At 40.1% G+C, this 22,687-nt stretch overlaps 1 protein-coding gene across 1 annotated transcript; it reads left to right on the forward strand.

The window, feature by feature from the left end:
• The first annotated feature begins 4,177 nt into the window (after positions 1-4,177).
• LOC134748984 (uncharacterized) lies at positions 4,178-21,634 on the forward strand. The gene is made up of 19 exons (XM_063683863.1): positions 4,178-4,193; positions 8,606-8,786; positions 9,444-9,572; positions 10,590-10,720; positions 12,167-12,333; positions 12,753-12,875; positions 13,154-13,225; positions 13,455-13,568; positions 14,015-14,149; positions 14,339-14,527; positions 15,255-15,344; positions 15,469-15,570; positions 16,808-16,925; positions 17,093-17,225; positions 17,546-17,703; positions 18,296-18,574; positions 18,909-19,006; positions 21,034-21,143; positions 21,541-21,634. The coding sequence occupies exons 1-19, from the start codon at positions 4,178-4,180 to the stop codon at positions 21,632-21,634; spliced, it is 2,439 nt and encodes an 812-aa protein (XP_063539933.1).
• Positions 21,635-22,687: the final 1,053 nt, after the last annotated feature.

Below are 22,687 nucleotides of genomic sequence, written 5' to 3' on the forward strand. Positions count from 1 at the left end.
CAGCTCGGCCTCTCCGATATATCTGATGGCGACTGTATACCTACAGACTAGTTTAATATTGAAGCTAGATTTGTTTGACGGCTATTTCCATAGTGTACTGTCCGCGCGCAAATTACGCGCACGGCTGAGGAATTTTAGGAATGTTGGGCGTCATGACCGAGTGGTGTCATTTTGTACGTACGGGCGCGGCGGAATATTCAGTGAGATACGAGGGCACCTCAAATGTCATAAAAAGGCGATTGTAGTCAATGTTACAAAACGATCGTTTCTCCTTTTACGCCGCCGTCTGCTCCGTGAGCGTGAATGCGCGCGCAGCACATACTCTATCAGTAGTACCACACCATAGACATAGTATATACAAGTAGTTATAGACGCGCCACCGAGCGATCGGGGGTAAGAGAAAGAATATTCATATAAAATTAGCTTTTGCCCGCGACTTCGTCTGCGTGGACTAAGTAACAGCAGCTAAAGTAAGTATAGCGCCTGGAAAAATTCTCATAGCAATTGTTCAATTTGAGCAAATTATGCACACAAATTAGCAGACACTTCATTAATTATCTCAATTCCACCCCGCTTTTTACTTTCTTAAGTTATGATTTTCGGGAAAACTATCCTATGTCCTTCTCAGGGACTCAATCTATCTCTATGCCAAATTTCATCTAAATAGATTCAGCGGTTTAAGAATGAAGAGGGAACACACAGACAGACTTTCGCATTTATAATATTAGTATGGAGTATGGATTTGGGCAGCATAGGATATTTTCTCTTTCACTCTTATAAATATCGGTATTTCGCCATCGCCTCCTACCTATGATGCCACCCGGTCGGTGATAAGGACAAAGCACTATTTTCTCTTTCCTCTTATAGGAAACGCAATAAGACTATCTTTCTCTATCAAAGAGTATCAGGCCTTTGTACCACACTCACGCTTTAAGGGGCCCACTGACTATAAGTCCGCCGGTCGATATCGGCCTGTCAGTTGTTCGGAACTGTCAAATTTTTGTTCTAACTGACAGGCCGATATCGTCCGGCGGACTGATAGTCAGTGGGCTCCTTAGGCTTTTACACTTTGTCTTCAGAATCTGTTTTAAAATAATTGCTTCACAAACGGTGGGTGTCTTTTCCTAATTATCCTTTCCCAGGACTGGACTCAGGACTCCCGGGTCGTCTGGGTAGGTATTTTTGCCCTGATTATAGAGATCATTCCTCGTCTCGTCGGCAGTTGATATGCAGCTTTTTTTGACAACGTCGGTCAAACAAGCACGTGGCCCGCCTGATGGAAAACGATCACCGTAGCCTATGGACGCCTGCAACTAGGGTAAGCCCCATAAAATTAAAATAATGCTAAAAAAGCACTGCCTGAATTTTTAAGTTAAACATCATATTATATATAGCATAAGAGATATCCAGAAGCACAGACAGATAAAAATGCAGGATTTTAAAGGTAAATATAGCTATATGTAATACGAAACATATGAACTGTTTTAAACATTGATCGAGTGCTGTATTAAACGGGTTGCCATTTATAGCTGGTCAAGCAAATCTTGTCAGTAGAAAAAGGCGGCAAAATTAAAAAATGTAGGCGCGAAGGGATGTCCCATAGAAAGTTTGAATTTCGCGCTTTTTTCTACTGACAAAATTTGCTTGACCAACTATGTATATAAGCGTGATTGCTGCACGCTGCACGATAATAAAACCATAGAGTAACTTATACTAGAGCGGTACTGTCATAGTAAATTTTGTAACCCCAGTAAATTCCCTGCCATCTGTCGACACACTTTAAAACTAAAAATACATATTTATAAAAATACGATAAAATGTATTTAAATATGGATAAATGATTTTTTTGTTGACCCATGTTCTTTCACTGATATGCGTTAAAATTGTTAAATAACAAACGAAACCGTCAACGCCATCTATACGACAGTAGGCCAAAGCTAGTAGCGCCCTCTGAACGAGAATCAAATTTTCTTGATTTTCGAGGCACGTTTTTTTCTTAGACTGCCATCTATTATGGAGTTATCTATCTTTGATAAAACCAAAACATTTTTTTACATTTAAAATAATTTACAATAACTTTCAATAATAACACATTTCTTAGTACCTACTGTATGAAATGAAAGCACTGTCCGCGGCACGCTGCTCCGTGCTCCAGCGTGTTTGCGCGCCGCTTCGCACCTCGCGCGCTAAAAGCACGGAGCTACCTGCGAGAAATCAGAGCACACGTGTACAGAATACCATACCTACCTTAGAGTTCCGTACCCAAAGGGAAAAGCTATAAAAACGGGACCCTAATACTAAGATTCCGCTGTCCGTCTGTCTGTCACTAGGCTGTATCTGATGAACCGTGATAGCCTAGACAGTTGAAATTTCCACAGATGATGTCGTATTTCTGTTGCCGCTCTAACAACAAATACTAAAAACCGGCCAAGTGCGAGTCGGACTCGCGCACGAAGGGTTCCGTACCATTACGGAAAAAACAGCAAAAAATCACGTTTGTTGTATGGGAGCCCCATTTAATTATTTATATTATTCTGTTTTTAGTATTTGTTGTTATAGCGGCAACAGAAATACATCATCTGTGAAAATTTCAACTGCCTAGCTATCACGGTTCATGAGATACAGCCTGGTGACAGACAGACAGACGGACGGACAGACGGACAGCGGAGTCTTAGTAATAGGGTCCCGTTTTTACCCTTTGGGTACGGAACCCTTAAAAGTACGGAACCCTCTGTGGGCGAGTCCGACTAGCACTTGTCCGGTTTTTTTAAGTGGTCTTTAGATTCTGAGATAGTTTTGAGTTTGGGATATTAGGTACCTAGTCTTCACGCTAGGATAGTTTTCTAGCATGCCTAGGTTTCTTCATATTTATATCGAAGCTGCTAAAATATACTGAATATACGAAGGTACAAACCTCTACCCGCGACTTCGCGTAGAAGTCGATAATTTTCATTACTTTAAGGGTCGAAATATAAAAAAAATCTTCCCTAGTAGAGATTTACAACATTAAAAGAATATTAAATATTTTTGCTTTAGGTTTAGGCTGTGTCATGGAGACTGTATAAAGGAGCCAAATCTCTATGTATGAAAAGTGTCCATCAAAAAACAGTAATTAGGCGGCGCCACCATACACCGAAATACTACCAAAAACAACCTACGTAATTTGGTTGGGTTATTTGTTGGTTCATGTTATACTCATGTCCCAGAGCCTAACTAGCGCCACCGGAGAGATTAGGAACTATTATTTAAAGCTGAAAGCGGTCACTTTTGCAACAATTCTGCCATAAGAGATTGGCATCCTTTCTATACCATCCATAGGCTGTGTATTGTCTGTCACTATACAAAGATTTACTTAGATTATTTAGATAACTCCCGAAAAACTCATTAAAAAGTACACACACCTAGGCAATTGCTCGATTCGACACACCCAAGTACTACAGATACTCACTGATTAATCACGCCGGCTCTCTATTCATTACCCGTATTCACGACTGACCCTAGAATACCGTAGTTGATACTATGCACTGACTGGTTGTAATGTAACCCTTATTACCACTACATAAAGTCTACCATTGGTTAAATTGTGCTGTTGTTAGTATAGCAGATAACCTACGCTGGTTGTTTCGTTACAGCGTCCAGTTTTGTAGGAGCTGTCAGGTGTTAGGTTTTAAAGGCGGAGAGAGGTCAACGTAAGGTGGCGATTACGTCATAATGGCTGATTCGTGTATTTCCTTATGGCTCCTTTACACGATGGGCCATCATACTGGCCCACTAAGATGGGCCAGTGTGTAGATTTAGTGGTGTCAAATGGCTTATGGCGCGGCGGGATGGCGATGGGATGGCTACAGTGTCGGTTTTTCGTCCGCACATCAGGTAGTGGGCCAGCGATGGTGCGCATCTAGACGTGGCCCATTTCATAGTACGTGCTCTCAACCATCGCATTGCTATCTCGCTGATCCAGCGCTGGGCCATCGTGTAGAGGAGCCATTACAGAGGGCCTACCGCGAACCACGTTCCACATGTTACCTTCCTGTCACACTTACGTACGAATTAATAAGTGCGACAGAGAGGCAACACGTCGAACGTGGTTCGCGGTAGGGCCCCTGAGCTCTAGTTAGTAGCTACGTTGGTATACGTTACAGTGTTCAGTTTCAAAAGAGCTCTCAGGAGTTAAGTAATGAAGGGTGAGACAGGTCAGGGTAAGGTGGTGGTGACGTCATAATGGCGGAGTCATGTCCGTGGTCCCGTGGGATGTGGAAGTGCAGAGGTGTCGGGGTTGTAATGAATAGGGGTTGCGATTATTTATCTTAGATTATATGTGATTTTAGGTAGGTTAAAGGTAGGCAACAAATACGTTTGAAGAAAAAAATAATGAGACAGATTCGTCTAATTTTCTGTAATAGAATGTAAATAAAAATATTTATAATAAAATTAACTTTTACTTAGTCCCGTTATGTCACCACAGTTTTAAATTTTAAATCCCTATTTGCATCTGTGTAGGTAAGTACTAATTTAAAATAAAATACTAAAGTATTGTGGCCATGTTCTACAATTATAAGGCTAACTTTTAAAAATATATATAATATATATAATAATAGTTATATCTATAAATACTCACGCATTAGAAAAGCGTATTTTCTCTCAGCACAATTTCAAACCTTGCTGTAACCATAGAGTAACTGATACTAGAGCGGTACTGTCATAGTAAATTTTGTAACCCCAGTAAATTCACTGCCATCTGTCGACACACTTTAAAACTAAAAATGAAGATTTATAAAAATACGATAGAATGTATTTAAATATAGATAAATGATTTTTTTTATTTGCATTAATAATTTTTATAATTTTGACCCATGTTCTTTCACTGATATGCGTTAAAATTGTTAAATAACAAACGAAACCGTCAACGCCATCTATACGACTGTAGGCCAAAACTAGTAGCGCCCTCTGAACGAGAATCAAATTTTCTTGATTTTCGAGGCACGTTTTTTCCTTAGACTGTATCTATCTATTACGGAGTTATATCTATCTTAATAAAATACTAAAGTATTGTGGCCATGTTCTACAATTATCAGGCTAACTTTTAAAAACTTCTGTTAGCAAAATACGAAAGAGGATATAGTAATATTTATATCTATAAATACTCACGCATTAGAAAAGCGTATTTTCTCTCAGCACAATTTCAAACCTTGCTTGTGGACGTTTTAACCATAACATGTATGTAATTAATAACAAAAACTAGTAAAATTATTTAAATATAGTCACGTGCAAATTCTACCGTTATTAATCTAATCAACAAGACTTAAGTGTTATATACATTTTTACTACAATTGGTGTAAGTCATATTCGTATAGAACAATGAGAAAGTCAGTGCAAATTTCTGTGGTGCAAATACTGCAAATATATACACTAAATAACTGTCGTATCCACATTATCTCCTATTCCTCAGAGACAGCGCACTTCATTTGGCAGACAGACAGACGGACGGACACGGAAACTTCATTAGGGCTCGGGGCTCGGCGGGGGTACGAGTGATCTGTTTGTGTTCTAATGCTTCTACTGTGATAAATATGGGCTAGATTCCTACCTACATAGATTTTGAGAGATAATATCTAGTTATGTAGGAGAGTTTATAAATTATATTTAACGAATACATATGAGTGTAACGTAAGTGATTTCGGCGAAACTTTTTTTGCCAAAATAATTAATTAGAATTGATGATTTCATGTGGCAATCATTTCATCTACGATCTGGCTACGTCATATGCATTATTATAGATATAATTTTGTTTATGATATATGTATGATTGTTATAAGTATTATAAGTGTTTTTTTTCTGAAGCTGATAGGTATTAGGTACAGTCGAAGGCAAAAATATTTTATTTTATTTTTATTTTATTTATTAAGAAACAAACAGCCTCGTATTACGTAACATTAGATACAATTGTATTTACCAAAGATAGATATAACTCCATAATAGATAGATACAGTCTAAGGAAAAAACGTGCCTCGAAAATCAAGAAAATTTGATTCTCGTTCAGAGGGCGCTACTAGTTTTGGCCTACAGTCGAATAGATGGCGTTGACGGTTTCGTTTGTTATTAACCAATTTTAACGCATATCAGTGAAAGAACATGGGTCAAAATCATAAAAAATAATTAATGCAAATAAAAAAAAACATTTATCTATATTTAAATATTTAAATACATTCTATCGTATTTTTATAAATCTTCATTGTTAGTTTTAAAGTGTGTCGACAGATGGCAGTGAATTTACTGGGGTTACAAAATTTACTATGACAGTACCGCTCTAGTATAAGTTACTCTATGTCTTTACTAATATTGAAGACTTAGTTTCCTTCCAGACAAATGGCTCAAAAATATGTAAACACGACTTGAATTTTAACTTGTACAGTGAAATGCAGAAATTAATAGGTATACGAGTGAGCCAAGTGCGAGTCGGACTCGCGCACCGAGGGTTCCGTACTTTTTAGTATTTGTTGTTATAGCGGCAACAGAAATACATCATCTGTGAAAATTTCAACTGTCTAGCTATCACGGTTCATGACATACTGCCTGGTGACAGACAGACAGACGGACACGTACAGAACCTTAAAAAGAACGTGACAATGTTAACATTCGGTTATTAAATAAGTAACGTTCGTATTGCCATAGAGTAACTTATACTAGAGCGGTACTGTCATAGTAAATTTTGTAACCCCAGTAAATTCACTGCCATCTGTCGACACGCTTTAAAACTAAAAATGAAGATTTATAAAAATACGATAAAATGTATTTATATAAATATGGATAAATGATTTTTTTTATTTGCATTAATTATTTTTATGATTTTGACCCATGTTCTTTCACTGATATGCGTTAAAATTGTTAAATAACAAACGAAACCGTCAACGCCATCTATACGACTGTAGGCCAAAGCTAGTAGCGCCCTCTGAACGAGAATCAAATTTTCTTGATTTTCGAGGCACGTTTTTTCCTTAGACTGTATCCATCTATTACGGAGTTATATCTATCTTTGGTACTGCCATCTGCCATCAACGAAAGTAAATTTCAACCAGTAAAACCAAGTCCTGTTGTCAAGTGCCAAACTGCAAGACTCTGTTTTTCATATTGTCCGATCCGATATCGGATGAAGGATCCTACATCTGCTTCCACAGTATTCTGCAGTATCGGACATAGGATCCCAAAAACATGCGATATTTTTTTTATCAATAAGGATTTATTTTTAAATTACTTGCTTAAAATACAGAAGAACACATATTTTATATATTTCACTCCTATCCGATATCCGATATCAAATCGGATAATGTGAAAATGCAATGCACTAAGGGTCGGTTGCACCAACTAGATGGATACAGTCTAAGGAAAAAACTTGCCTCGAAAATCACTAAAATTTGATTCTCGATCAGATGGCGCCACTAGTTTTGGCCTACTCTCGTATAGAGGGCGTTGACTGTTTCGTTTGTTACTTATAATTTTAACGCATACCAGTGAAAGGACATGGGTCAAAATCATATATAAATAATTAATGCAAATAAAAAAAACATTTATCCATATTTAAATACATTTTAACGTATTTTTATGAATCTTCATTTTTAGTTTTAAAGTATGTCGATAGATGGCAGTGAATTTACAGTGGTTACAAAATTTATTATGACAGTACCGCTCTATCTTATTATATCCTCATTGCACCAACTGTTTTTGATCGTTAAAGAGTTCGTTAAATTTCATAGTAAACCGCCGCGGCGCGCCGGTTGACGTTGATCAGTCTGTCAAGTGCGGATGGTGCAACTGGCACTAAGTACTTCCAAGTGCTTCCAAAAAAGAACATGACAATTATGGATGTTAACATTCAGTTCAATCATAGAGTAACTTATACTAGAGCGGTACTGTCATAGTAAATTTTGTAACCCCAGTAAATTCACTGCCATCTGTCGACACACTTTAAAACTAAAATTGAAGATTTGTAAAAATACGATAAAATGTATTTAAATATAGATAAATATTTATTTTTATTTGCATTAATTATTTTGATGATTTTGACCCATGTTCTTTCACTGATATGCGTTAAAATTGTTAAATAACAACAACAAACGAAACCGTCAACGCCATCTTTACGACTGTAGGCCAAAACTAGTAGCTCCCTCTGAACGAGAATCAAATTTTCTTGATTTTCGAGGCACGTTTTATCCTTAGACTGTATCCATCTATTACGGAGTTATATCTATCTTTGGTTCAATCATAGAGTAACTTATACTAGAGCGGTACTGTCATAGTAAATTTTGTAACCCCAGTAAATTCACTACCATCTGTCGACACACTTTAAAACTAAAAATAAATATTTATAAAAATACGATAAAATGTATTTAAATATGGATAAATGATTTTTTTATTTGCATTAATTATTTTTATATGATTTTGACCCATGTTCTTTCACTGGTATGCGTTAAAATTATAAATAACAAACGAAACAGTTTGTAACAGGCTTGCTACTTGCCGATAGATGGCGCTGTTTTCAAACATGATGGTAACTAGTGTATCCCTTGAGTTCCATTTGAACGATAAAAGTTCCTCTACTTCCCGGCAGATGCCACTGTTATTAAAAATTTTAACAACGAGGCGACTTCGATATCGACCAAACTCGGTCACAGTATTTGTAAACTTTGTTTTGATGTGATAAAAATGTCCGAAGTGTCTTTAAATGATGATTATTCCGAGGGAGGAGTGAAGAGTGGCTCAGTGAAGAGCGAATCCGACAGTTTTCTTGAGTGAGTATTTATTTACGTGCTAGCTTTTGCCCGCGACTTTGTCTGCGTGGAGTTAGTAATTTGCGTAGCTTATTTTTTACCTAATTTGCTTTTTATCGATTCCCCATACAAACTTCCACCCCCACTTTTCACCTCCTTAAAGGATGATTTCTGGGATAACAACTACCCTATGTCCTTCCCCGCCACTCAACCCATCTCTATAGCAAATTTCAACTAAATCGGTTTAGCGGTTTAAGCGTGAAGAGGTGACAGACAGACAGACAGACAGACAGACACACAATTTCGCGTTTATAATATTAGTATGGATTATTTGATAACTACGTCAGAATTACTAAGTTTTAATAAAATACTTCTTAATTTAAGTATAGTCAACGGTTCTGGTTCAGAGTTCCGACAGTTCGTTGGCAGTCATTTTCTAGGTAAGAAGTTTAATTTCGAAGAAATTTTGTAACCATGCCATGGTAAGCAAAATAAGAATTCTTCTATTTGCATGTATGTCCCATTTAAAACAGGAGATTTTAAATTTTTATTTTTAGCTCTGCATGATTCAGATTCACGTTTGTAATGACATTCCCACACTTTGTTCTATTCAAGTCGGTGCAAACCAGAATCTATTTAAATCTATTCTAGAGATTTTGGAGACCATTTTCATTTCAGTGATGACTCTGAGCCAGGGTCTGCACTGGCGCGACAGCTGCTGGACGCCCTGACGCCGGCCGCGCTGAGCAAACTGCGCCGAGCCTTCCGCAAGACCAAGGAACGCTCGCAATCACAGGATATTGACAGGTGCCTACTACATTTCAGCGAAGACTCGGAGCCAGGGTTTGCATTGGCGCGACAGCTGCTGGACGCACTGACGCCGGCGGCGCTGAGCAAACTGCGCCGAGCCTTCCGCAAGACCAAGGAACGCTCGCACTCACAGGATATTGACAGGTGCCTACTACATTTCAGCGAAGACTCGGAGCCAGGGTTTGCATTGGCGCGACAGCTGCTGGACGCACTGACGCCGGCGGCGCTGAGCAAACTGCGTCGAGCCTTCCGCAAGACCAAGGAACGCTCGCACTCACAGGATATTGACAGGTGCCTACTACATTTCAGCGAAGACTCGGAGCCAGGGTTTGCATTGGCGCGACAGCAGCTGGGACGCACTGACACCGGCGGCGCTGAGCAAACTGCGCCGAGCCTTCCGCAAGACCAAAGAACGCTCGCACTCATAGGATATTGACAGGTGCCTACTACATTTCAGCGAAGACTCGGAGCCAGGGTTTGCATTGGCGCGACAGCTGCTGGACGCACTGACGCCGGCGGCGCTGAGCAAACTGCGCCGAGCCTTCCGCAAGACCAAAGAACGCTCGCACTCACAGGATATTGACAGGTGCCTACTACATTTCAGCGAAGACTAGGAGCCAGGGTTTGCATTGGCGCGACAGCTGCTGGACGCACTGATGCCGGCCGCGCTGAGCAAACTGCGCCGAGCCTTCCGCAGGACCAAGGAACGCTCGAACTCACAGGATATTAACAGGTGCCTGCTAAATTTCCGCGAAGACTCGGAGCCAGGGTTTGCACTGGCGCGACAGCTACTCTACGCACTGACGCTGGCGGCGCTGAGCAAACTTCGCCGAGCCTTTCGCAGGACCAAAGAAAACTCATTTAAAAACGCTTACGCTGACCCTTGTTTCCCCACACATATCGAAGCGGAATCGGCAATAGCTGATAGAAAAAAGCTTCCGCCGTACCTAAGCTAACTGACTCTAATATACATTTCTGATGAACTTTAGCCATATATTTAAGTATTTTCTGCAGACGCGTCGAAGAGGTGATGCGGCTAGCAGCAGCTGAAGAAGGCATCGAGTTCGCCCCAACAGCTCCTCACACCTCGCTGGCTCTCTCCCTTGACCGGGAGGGGTTCATACTGGCTATTAACAATATCTTCGGTATGTACTTCAATACTAACCATTGCCATATCTGAGATCCACTGCAAGATGTGTCGATTTCACCTCCGCACTTCCGCACACCTCGCTCGCTCTCTCGCTCGACCGCGAGGGATTCGTACAGGCAAAGATAGATATAACTCCGTAATAGATGGATACAGTAAGGAAAAACCGTGCCTCGAAAATCACGAAAATTTGATTCTCGGTCAGATGGCGCCACTAGTTTTGGCCTACACTCGTATAGAGGGCGTTGACTGTTTCGTTTGTTATTTATAATTTTAACGCATACCAGTGAAAGAACATGGGTCAAAATCATGTAAAAATAATTAATGCAAATAAAAAAATCATTTATCCATATTTAAATACATTTTATCGTATTTTTATAAATATTTATTTTTAGTTTTAAAGTGTGTCGACAGATGGCAGTGAATTTACTGGGGTTACAAAATTTACTATGACAGTACCGCTCTAGTATAAGTTACTCTATGGTACAGGCTAATAAAAACCTTCGGTACTTCAATATTTATCATTACCATATTTGAAAGGTCTACTGCTAGACATTTATACAAAGAAAGCTTTGGTCATATTGTGCCATTTTCAATCAAAAGGGTACTTATTGTCGGTTGTCAATAAGGCGCTATTTCCATACAGCTTCAATTTGAAATCAGCCTTATTGACAAGCGACAATGTGGTACCTTTTGGTTGAAAATGTCACAAATTTAGGCATATAACAGCACAATAGTTATGTAGGAAGAATGTGTCGAGTTCGCTCCCGCACCCCTACACACCGCTCGTGCTTGACCGGGAGGGGTTTATTCAAGCTATTAACAATATATTCGGTAGGTACTCCATCAATACATAAGTATTAGTCCTCTTCTATGATAACATTACCATGTCAGTTAGAGGCATCGAGCTCGCTACCGCTTTACTCCAAGAAGATAACGGCTCAAGAAAATCAGTGGGGTTCGTTTCTGTTCATGAAAAATAACAGATTAATCGACCCCACTTGTCTCATTTCGGCAGCGCTTATAAAGTCAAGAAAGTCATGCTATAAATGTAAGAATGACGAGAACAATGCTACGTGCTTAAGCAAGTTAGCTTGCTTATAATTATAAGACGATGTTTTTAGGGTTCCGTACCCAAAGGGTAAAAACGGGACCCTATTACTAAGTCTGTCCGTCCGTCTGTCCGTCTGTCCGTCTGTCTGTCTGTCACCAGGCTGTATCTCATGAACCGTGATAGCTAGACAGTTGAAATTTTCACAGATGATGTATTTCTGTTGCCGCTATAACAACAAATACTAAAAACAGAATAATATAAATATTTAAATGGGGCTTCCATACAACAAACGTGATTTTTTGCTGTTTTTTTCCGTAATAGTACGGAACCCTTCGTGCGCGAGTCCGACTCGCACTTGGCCGGTTTTTAGTAATTTTTTTGTTAATCCAGGACGGCACAGGTATGAGCCGCACGCCAACGCTCTGTTCAATTCGCTGGACGCCTGGGGCGCTGGCCGCGTCTGGTGGCGCCAGCTTTTGGCGCATCTGTTGGTCACGGCACCACCCAGATGGACGCCGCTGAAGGACGTCACTGTGAAGAAGCTGCAACATTGCAAGGTTACATAAATCCAGATGAATACTCGTATCTTTGTTCAGCGTGCTGGATGATTGGGATGCCGTACGCATGTTTTGGCGCCAGCTTTTGCGCGTTTGCTGATTCGTTTAAGGATTTTAAGAATTATTTTGCCTCTAATTTTTATTTAATGATCACGTCGCTTTTCTCTTTTACAGGTGCAAAGAATGAAATGTTTCTTTTATTTCTTACTTATACATATTCTATTCAATGCTTAGCTTATAAAAGTGCCATTGTATTGTACTCATACGATCCTGTTCACGAATTAATAAACTATCCTGTTTACTAGCAGTACTTATCATAAATTAATTTTTAACAAGCAGAAACGTCTGCGATCGATGCTATTAAGCTTAGAATAAATTTAAAAGTGGCACTTTTAAATTTAGTATTTATCATGTTTCAGCGCGAAACGATAGTGAAGTTTGTAACCATCGAGACGAACGAGTCGTTCTGCTACGCTGCGGTATCACGAGGTGGACGTGTCGGCCTCTACGACGGTCGGCTCAAGCTGTTGCAGTCCTACGAGGTATTTGTCATATCAACCGAGAGACTGCTGAAGGGCCTAGGCCTCTACGAAAGGATCTCCACCATGGTTTTTAACAAAATGACAGTTTAACTAACTTAGCGGTTTCTCTCACGTATTTTTAGTCACTCGCGCGACATGTTTCGGAGAGCCTAGGTCTACATTTTCAAGCACGTGCAAAATACGTGAGTGAAACCGCTAAGTTAGTTAAGTTAATATACTGTCACGATAGTTTAAATTCGATTAAAATGACTCTTCATCATCGTTCCATTATTTCACAGGTATTCTACGATCGGACCGGAGTGCGCAAACGCGTCAAAAACTGCTGGATAACTGACGCTATCTACATGAGCGTAAGTCTACCATTAAATTACTTTTGACTAAAATTCAATAATTACATATTGCTCGCGAAGTTTTAAAGACCTCTCTCGCCTGAGCTGATTCTTTTTTTCTTCCTTAGCTCCCTGAATCTGCTAAACTCTCTCTTAACCTGTCTCGCGCGCCGAAAATTAACGATCGATGCTAACAATTATTCTTGGATAGCGATTAATGAATGAATCAATTAATTTTCCTATCTTACAGGACTCTCTAAGCTTCCTTCTTGCCGCCTCCGACCGCAGCCTCGCGGTCTACGACGCGTCCACTCTCGCGCATGCTCTTCGATACTGCATTACAGGATTACCGCATATCCCTACGGTAAGCCCGTCTTATATAATCATTACTAACCTACATCCGTATCAGCAAATTTTCTCATGATATTTTCTGTTGTAATGATCAAAATAAAGAGTATATAATTAAGAGCAAAGATAGATGTTACGAGGTTATTATTCATCAGTTCCTTGAAAGTTTCGAAGAAGGGTTTCGAAACATCTTTCGCTTTGGAAGCCTATGCCAATTATTTCCATTGAGCGTGTTCAGGTAAAAAATAATGGTGATTGTGCTTAGGATCCGTATAAATTATGATGTCAGTAGAATGGTCTCATTTCTGTCACCAATGCGTAATTGGAGATAGGTCATTATAACATTTGCTCACTTAAACATCCCACCCCAATTTCGGATCTTGTATAACTTAAACATTAATAAACACAAGTTGAATGACAAACAATGCCTTCTTAAAAGTAATTGGACGTTTTATTTCACAGTGCGTTGCGTACTTACGATCTTCCTTGTGTTCCTACGCTGAGCTCGCTCTGGGCACGGCGCGCGGCGACATCGTGCGCGTGCGATTTCGACACGCACTGCCCGCCGCTGACACCGCCACCATCTACTTTTGGAGGGTACACACATGATTAACACATCTGAAGACGTCTAAAGACCAGTTCTATTAAATGTTAAAGATGACCACTTTCAGTTTGTTGACAAAAATCCTAGAATTTTCCCTAGCTTCACATACTTATAGCAGGCCGTATATTTCTGACATTTTAGTAACATTAGTTGGACAGACTAATATTACTCTTATTTCTCAGGAGCTGTCATCCCCACCCTACACCAGCTATATCAGCATTACAACATGGCGACGGGTCCACGTACGCGCCGTGCGACGTCTCGGTTATTCTGGGAACGTCGTGTGGTCCTGCTCACACGACAGTGATGTGAGCGTGAGGGCACGCCATATGCCAGGGAAACTTGACGACTACGTGTTTAAAGTGCAGAGGGTGAGCAACTGCCAAAAGACCTTCCTACTTCCCACTCAGATTACAAAATTGGCCTTAATCAATTTCCATGATTTAGTAAAAAAAAATAAGATAGTTAAAGGATGACTCGGGCTAAAAAGATCCGGGTCCGGGCCGAGGCTTCCGACTCTTCGTTTTCTATGACAGGTGATCGGTAATCAAGCTTTCTTTAGAAAGTGCGGACCGTTCTAGCATGGGTCATTCAAAGTGTTCAAGTCGCCCAAACGAACGAACGCACGAATCACTTCACTACTAGTTTCATTTCAAAACAACTACCGGTAGACTCCTTTCAAAGTACGAAGTTGTTTGTAGGACTTTCTCATCATTATCCCCTGAATGTGCTTGAATGTCTCGAATTTCTATTTTGTCCGAATTTATAAGTTCCTGGCCGACCGCGTGTAATGGTAGTTCACTATTGTAACGTTAGATGGAGCTTTACTTTCACGCGCGCCGCGAAGCTCTTCCATGTGTGCGTGCTTGCGGGAAGGGAAGAATGTATCAGGCGTGACTTACGAACCGGCATTCGCCGCTGCAGTAGCCCCTTAATCAATCCGTTTAAATTAGCTACGCTGCGCTGACTTCTAGCTGAGAGGTGTATTTTGTTTGTTACTACTAAACAAAATAAGTTGATTTTTGCGCTTGTTTCTGGATAAGCTTTTGATGCCTGAAAAGAAATGTTTTCTTTTAATGTCCCATCATTTGTGGACAGGGCGTGAGCTGCTTCCATGTGGTACCCGCCTTGCACATGCTGGCAACAGGCAGTGCTGACGGAACAGTCCGTCTCTGGGATATGACGCAGGTACATGCATTCCACAGAGCACTCACCACTCTCATTCTCAATTCGCAACACTCACTCTTAAGACTCTCTGTAAAAGAAACCGAATTGTTATGTCGTATAATTCAGTCTTATGTTGTGTTTGCAGTCCAGCCCTTTCGCAAAGCTGCCGGCGCCGGCGCGTGCAGCCGTGCTGGATGTCAAAGTAATCGCAGACATGGAGGTGGTCATCGCATTCTGTAGCAACTGCGTAAGTTACGTTTCAATTTGTTTGTGTTAAATTCTGTTAGGTTCCTATTTTGGGGACCTAGTCCTACCGTAGATGCCCGGTGTTGACATCGAGATCGTTAACCACTCAAAATACAATCAATTTTTGCAACGTATGGCATGGCATGTGACGTATTATTGTGTGTTTTCAACTTTTTGCCATATTCTAGGCCTACCCCATAAACGTGAGGAAAAATTGGCTGTTTCATACATGGTCCAAGGAATAGGCAATAGTTATTTTCACTTCAGCAGCTCGAACAAGCCTATTTTCGTCACTCCCTGGAGTGAGGAAAGTGCGACTTTCCTCACTCCAGGGAGTGAAGAAAGTGCGACTTTCCTCACTCCAGGGAGTGAAACAAAGTAGCTTTTTAATTTAGTGAAGGCCATGAACTGCCACTTCATACTTTTATTACAATTTTTTTTTCTCTGTATTATTCTGTGTAATTCGAAATACATTTTAACTTTTAATATGTTCTCACTACTGAGGTTAAAAATTATGTGTGCAACACGAGAGCAAAGTTATTTTACATCTCGTGTTTTTAAGTCCCTCGCTACGCTCAAGATTCTAACTTAGAATCACTCGCTTCGCTCGTGATTCAATTATAGAATCTTTCGCTTTCTCGGGACTCAAAATAAACACTCGCAAGAAAAACCAACTTTCCTCTCTTGTTGCACAAATAACTATTGTGCTACAAGAGAGGAAAGTTGGTTTTTCTTGCGAGTGCTGATTTTGAGTCCCGAGTAAGCGAAAGATTCTATAATTGAATCTTGAGCGTAGCGAGGGACTCAAAAACACGAGATGTAAAATAACTTTGCTCTCTTGTGACACATATAATTTTTCATCTCAGTAGTGAGAACATATTAAAGGTTAAAATGTATTTCGAATTTGTAATAGACCCCGAAGTATGAAGTAGCAGTTCATGGCCTTCACTAAATTAAAAAGCTACTTTGTTTCACTCCCTGGAGTGACGAAAGTCGCACTTTCCTCACTCCAGGGAGTGACGAAAGCAGGCTTGTTCGAGCTGCTGAGGTGAAAAATCTTTATCGCGTTTTCGAGGTTGGCCTCATAGTGAAAGTTGTTCAGTATGACCTAGCTAGAAATCCACCACGTAGAATATGACCAAAGGGAAACTATAATAGCTATTTCTCATAAACGACAGTGCCTACTTCTTAAAACTTCTTGCCATTGCTGTCGTATAAACATCAATAAACTGTTCCAGTGGCTGCACATCTGGGACCTGAACGAAGAGAGCCTACTGCAGACAATAAAGATCAAGTTCCCATTCCTCGGGGTCCTAGGGAAGAAGGTTGAGTTCGGAGCCTACTGCATCCACCCTGGTAACTATTATCATGTGGTTATTAATGCCAATGACAGTAATCTATCTCCGGTTTTTGAGAAATTTAACATCAGAAAACGCTATCTTCAGCGAAGTTCGAGAACTCTTGATTGACGGTCACTATGACGATGACGATGAAAGCTGATTCTTATTAAATCTGCTTTAAAGGTCCAGCACTTAAGAAGACGGTAGCAGCGGAGTCTCCAAGCACCTCAAGAGGGTCTAGCGTGGCGCGCGGCAGCTCCGGGGGCCTGCAACTGTTAGAGGAAGAGGACGAAGAAATCAAGGATATGAGAGACGTGTAAGATTGGTATCGCAATAGAACGACTTCGTTTGATCGTAAAGATCATGTTTTTATTTTGAAAAATCTATTATGGTTCTTTCAAGGATTTTGTAATTAAATGTTTTTGTGTTGTACCATTTACACCGCGTTTGTTTAGCAGTGGGATTTTATTCCATTTTGTACAGTGGTCCGTACCGTACCGCAAGACTCATGGAAAATCAGGGAAAATTATACTTTGCTCGGTTATTAATATCTCATTTATTTTATTCCCCATTCCCGAAAGTTACTACATGACATCTGAAGATCTCTGACTTAATATCTACTTATTTATCTTCCAGAGAGTACTCCCTGTCCCACCGCGCCGCGATACTTGTGACGTGCTGCGACTACGTCTGCACTGTCCCCCTGGCAGAATCCACAGAGCCCCGCCCTGCTCCGGGGGACACTTTGCAAGCCCGCCGTCCGCACGCGTGGGATGTCCCCTTGTCATCTACAGGTAATTTCTACTCCAGAAGACATTCTGCGCACGCTTTAGATATCCCTTCGTCCATAGATTATCACCTTAAATTTACCTTAAAGTTGCAGCGGTGTGCAAAATTGCTTGGATTATGAATGGAATTTGTTCATGAAGTGGCCATGCACTTTTCTAGCATGGTATATGTATATTGGGAAGGTGGACGGACGATCTATAGAGGACGAGCTGATAGTAGTATAATCGGATTACACCCGCTGTACGATGGAGAGCAAACTTTTTGCCACCAAGAACTTGTCATTACTACTTATCTTAAATTGCCAGTTTCATATAAGCCAGACTGGGGATGGGGAAGTCTTAATTTTCCACTCATCAGCAATAAAGTCTTCACGTATCCTAACGGTTGTCTGGAAGAGATCGCTCTTTAGCGATAAGGCCGCTTTTTGTTTTTGTTGTCTTTATGTATTATGTGTGTTTCCTTGTAAATTTATTTTGAGGTTGTGCAATAAAGAGGATTTGTATTTGTATCCTAATCCATATTTATTGTCTTTGTTAACATTTATTATTTTATTTATTTAATATTTATTGCACATAATTTAAAATCATTAATTTCCAGCCACTTCTACACCTCGGCACCACTCTCTGGGACCTTCAAAATCTCTTCAGTATTCACACACGCCACGATCACGGACCCCTACGCCCCTAGGGGCCCACACGCCGCGGTCTCGAACTCCCAGGCTTCTAGGGGCCCACACGCCGCGGTCTCGGACTCCAAGGCCTCTCGAGGCCCAAACCCCACGGTCGCCATCGCGGACGCCATTTGACAAGCTCCCTGAATTGCCTGCGAAATTGCCAATCGAAGATCTTGATCTGGAGAAATTGTTGGAAAATGCGGGTGTGTTAACTTTTACTTTATACCTACTTTATTAGTGTTTGGAAAATACCAAAACCTTTAACTCATTAAACTGCTAGTTTTGTTACAAATGTTTAAGGAAGCCTTGTTGTAATAAACCCAAAACGCTCATAACATCACCTTTAAATGTCGTATAAACAAGTAGTTATTTTTGTTTAATTAACACTAATGAACTGCATCCCACCCAGTTGCAAGTTGCAACTAAAAGTTGGCGTCGTGTTCCCATACAAATTCTGGCTGAGATTTGCTGAGATGCAAACGATGCAATCCGTCGTGTCAACCAAAGAGTTGAATGAATGGCATTTCATAATTTCAGGCTTACAGGGTATCCTCGAGAAAGATTTCGTGTTGATGAAGGGACTGAAGCACGATTTGAACATGAAACTAGCTGAAATGGAAGCCAACAGGGAAGCAGTAAGTAAAAAACTTTTCAATAGAAATATTGATAAGATAAGATAAGAAATATTTATTAGCACAAAAAGAACATAATACACAAATTAATATTTAAAGGAGCAGTCCAGAGAATTGCGCTAATAATAATAATAAATAATTTCTTTATTCAGACACGGTGTTCTAAATTTGTTAGTTAGTTACTTAAAAGCTAGGTTATTAGATAAATGATTTTTTTTAAATGCATTAATTATTTTTATGATTTTGACCCATGTTCTTTCACTGATATGCGTTAAAATTGTTAAATAACAAACGAAACCGTCAACGCCATCTATACGACTGTAGGCCAAAACTAGTAGCGCCCTCTGAACGAGAATCAAATTTTCTTGATTTTCGAGGCACGTTTTTTCCTTAGACTGTATCCATCTATTACGGAGTTATATCTATCTTTGTTTATACTAAAACTATTTTTATTACACACTACCTTTATTTAAAAATATATATCCCCTGAATGGGGGTTTATAAGCGCAGACATCCAATGTCTTAAAGACTATCTGACCTGTCCGCTAACATATTTAGTATGCTCCTAAAAGGTCCTCACTCAGCTTGATGTCGCGAAGTGAGTCCTAGGACACACTACGTGACGCTGATTTTCAGTGAAGCCTGGTAAAACTAAAACTGGAACAAGGTGGCACTAATTATCCAAGAAAACAACAACAAAATAAATAATCACAACATTAGTCCAAAATTAAGTAACAAAAACATAAGAAACGATCAATAAATAAAAGTGAGAAAAACGAAACTTAAAGAGCAACACAACAAGTTTAAGGTTATTAATTGTATATGTATATACAGTGTGTAAATCTAATACGGGCGAATCTCTTAACGGTGGTTAGTATTAAATTCATAACCTTCAGCCCTTCTTAAGTCTTAACATTCAGCCCGCAATGTAATACACCACACAAGTTTCGAGATACGAGCGTTTTAAAGTAACTGTCAACGCTTGTTGGCAGTTAATATTAAAAAGCTCGTATCTTGTAATGTCATGTCATGTTATGTTTATTAATGTTTGCAGTACATTGCTGCTCGGTATATTAAAAATAATAATAATTACGGGGTCATAATTGTGGTATTTTACGCCATTATTAACGATGCTCCGATATAACTGCTGTGCGGCGTAAGCGCCATCGACAATAAGGTCCCTTTTCATAGAAAATGCCCCAAGTAAGTGTACATGAAAAAAACTTCTTAATTAATGATTAGACGAATAAATTCTATATCTAGTTTAATTTATTGCCCGTATTAGATTTATACACTGTATATATAGGTACTATACCTAAGTTCTACAATCTACAATTTTTGTTTATTGGCCGCTGTTCTAATCGTTATAACCGCCTAGTCTTAAATATACCAGTTACTTGCTTAACAGAGCACAGTATCAAAGATAGATATAACTCCGTAATAGATGGATACAGTCTAAGGAAAAAACGTGCCTCGAAAATCAAGAAAATTTGATTCTCGTTCAGAGGGCGCTACTAGCTTTGGCCTGCTATCGTATAGATGGCGTTGACGGTTTCGTTTGTTATTTAACAATTTTAACGCATATCAGTGAAAGAACATTGGTCAAAATCATAAAAATAATTAATGCAAATAAAAAAAAACGTCTGCCGCATGCATCCAGACAGATGGGCTAGCATAGCCACCAAATGGATGCCAGAAGAGGGGCGCGGACCCGGCAGGCCCAGACACCTTTCTCAACAACTGGCCGGAGGAGGCACTATATCGGGAGTCGTGGAAGACAAGGGGAGAGGCCTTTGCCCAGCAGTGGGACACCATAATGGGCTAGTAAAAAAAAAAAACATTTATCCATATTTAAATACATTTTATCGTATTTTTATAAATCTTCATTTTTAGTTTTAAAGTGTGTCGACAGATGGCAGTGAATTTACTGGGGTTACAAAATTTACTATGACAGTACCGCTCTAGTATAAGTTACTCTATGACAGTATGTTTGAATCCGAAGATCGATTAAATGCTTTTATCACCAACAGATGGCGTCGGCCGTGGCCGCCGGTGCGCCCTACCTTGCGCTTCGCACCTACGAGATGGAGCCACTGGCACCTATCGATGAGATGACAGACGCGTATGCACGCGCGATGAGGTTACTATAAATAATATTATAAAAATACTTTAAGACGTCACAGGGTACAATTTTTGCAACACACTTTACATATTGCTTGTGCGTCCATTCATTAGTTTTATAACTCTAAGGCCAACTTGCACCATTCCACTAACCCGGGTTAAGCGGTAAAACCTGGAGTTCCAATTGGTTACCAGTACAATCTGACACTGGGTTTACAGTTTAACCGCTTAGCCTCTGGTTAGCCACTTGCACCGTGGGCCTAATGTTACTAAACTTTTTAAACTACTGAATTCTGAATAATAATTGTATGAAGCTCCATTAAAATATAATAATAAATAATAATAATTCAGCCTATATAAGTCCCACTTCTGGGTACAGCAAAAATATGTGTTTCTAAAAATATTTTGTTACACAGGTTGTTTCCACCGTCGAGCACGATGGGCACTCCAACGGGCAGCACAGGTTCGACTCCCCGTCGGGCCCGTAGCCGGACCAGCACCAATGTATGAAGAACTTATCCACAACCAACGACTGTGGTGTCACACAAGTCTAGTACAGTCAAAGGCATAAATATATATACATTCCCAATGTTTCAAAATTATGTGTACCTACGCTCTTACACCTTAGACAATACAGTCGTGTTCACATATTTTTGAGCCATTTGTCTGGATCTATATTTTTGCCTTCGACTGTACATATACACGGTGACTAAAAATAAGTGCATTCCCGCGTTGCCAGGGAGGTTTTGGGTTATACCATAGAGTAACTTATACTAGAGCGGTACTGTCATAGTACATTTTGTAACCACAGTAAATTCACTGCCATCTATCGACACACTTTAAAACTAAAAATGAAGATTTATAAAAATACGATAAAATGTATTTAAATATGGATAAAAGATTTTTTTTAATTGCATTCATTATTTTTATGATTTTGACCCATGTTCTTTCACTGATATGCGTTAAAATTATTAAATAACAAACGAAATCGCCATCTATACGACAGTAGGCCAAAGCTAGTAGCGCCCTCTGAGCGAGAATCAATTTTTCTTGATTTTCGAGGCACGTTTTTTCCTTAGACTGTACCCATCTATTACGGAGTTATATCTATCTTTGGTTATACTGAGCAACTTTTACTATGGGACCACCCCCGAAATCGCGAAAAAAAATTTGGCTGTTTCATACATTCTGGAATGCTGTTGACGAAGGTTCGTAAATAATCGGCCGGGAGCCGTGGAGGAATGTGCCGCCGGTGCGCGGCGAGACGACAGCCGGCGGCACGGCGTGGGGCGCGCGCGAGTCCTCAAGTAACTGCACTAACAAATGCACTTATTTTTAGCCACTCTGTATACAGGAGTGATTTTGCTGTATGACCCGGGTATCCATAAACTACGTCCGGACCCGGGTATGTCCTTAAACTATGTCCAAAAGAGAGGTATGGGCACTGCGAATGACATCTCGCTTTGTGTGGGCACAGGACAGCGGATGTCATTCCAGATCTAGAGCAGAGCCCAACTGGGGAAGTACCTCCACCTTACAGAAAACCGCAGCCAAATAACACTA

This window comes from Cydia strobilella, chromosome 2 (genome assembly GCF_947568885.1).
Source record: "Cydia strobilella chromosome 2, ilCydStro3.1, whole genome shotgun sequence".
NCBI lineage: Eukaryota > Metazoa > Arthropoda > Insecta > Lepidoptera > Tortricidae > Cydia > Cydia strobilella.

Excerpts from the sequence above, each read along its gene's own strand:
- LOC134748984 (XM_063683863.1), top strand. Across the intron at positions 8,787-9,443 it reads GAATCCGACAGTTTTCTTGA|TGATGACTCTGAGCCAGGGT; the intron begins GTGAGTATTTAT and ends TTTTCATTTCAG. Across the intron at positions 10,721-12,166 it reads GGCTATTAACAATATCTTCG|GACGGCACAGGTATGAGCCG; the intron begins GTATGTACTTCA and ends TTGTTAATCCAG.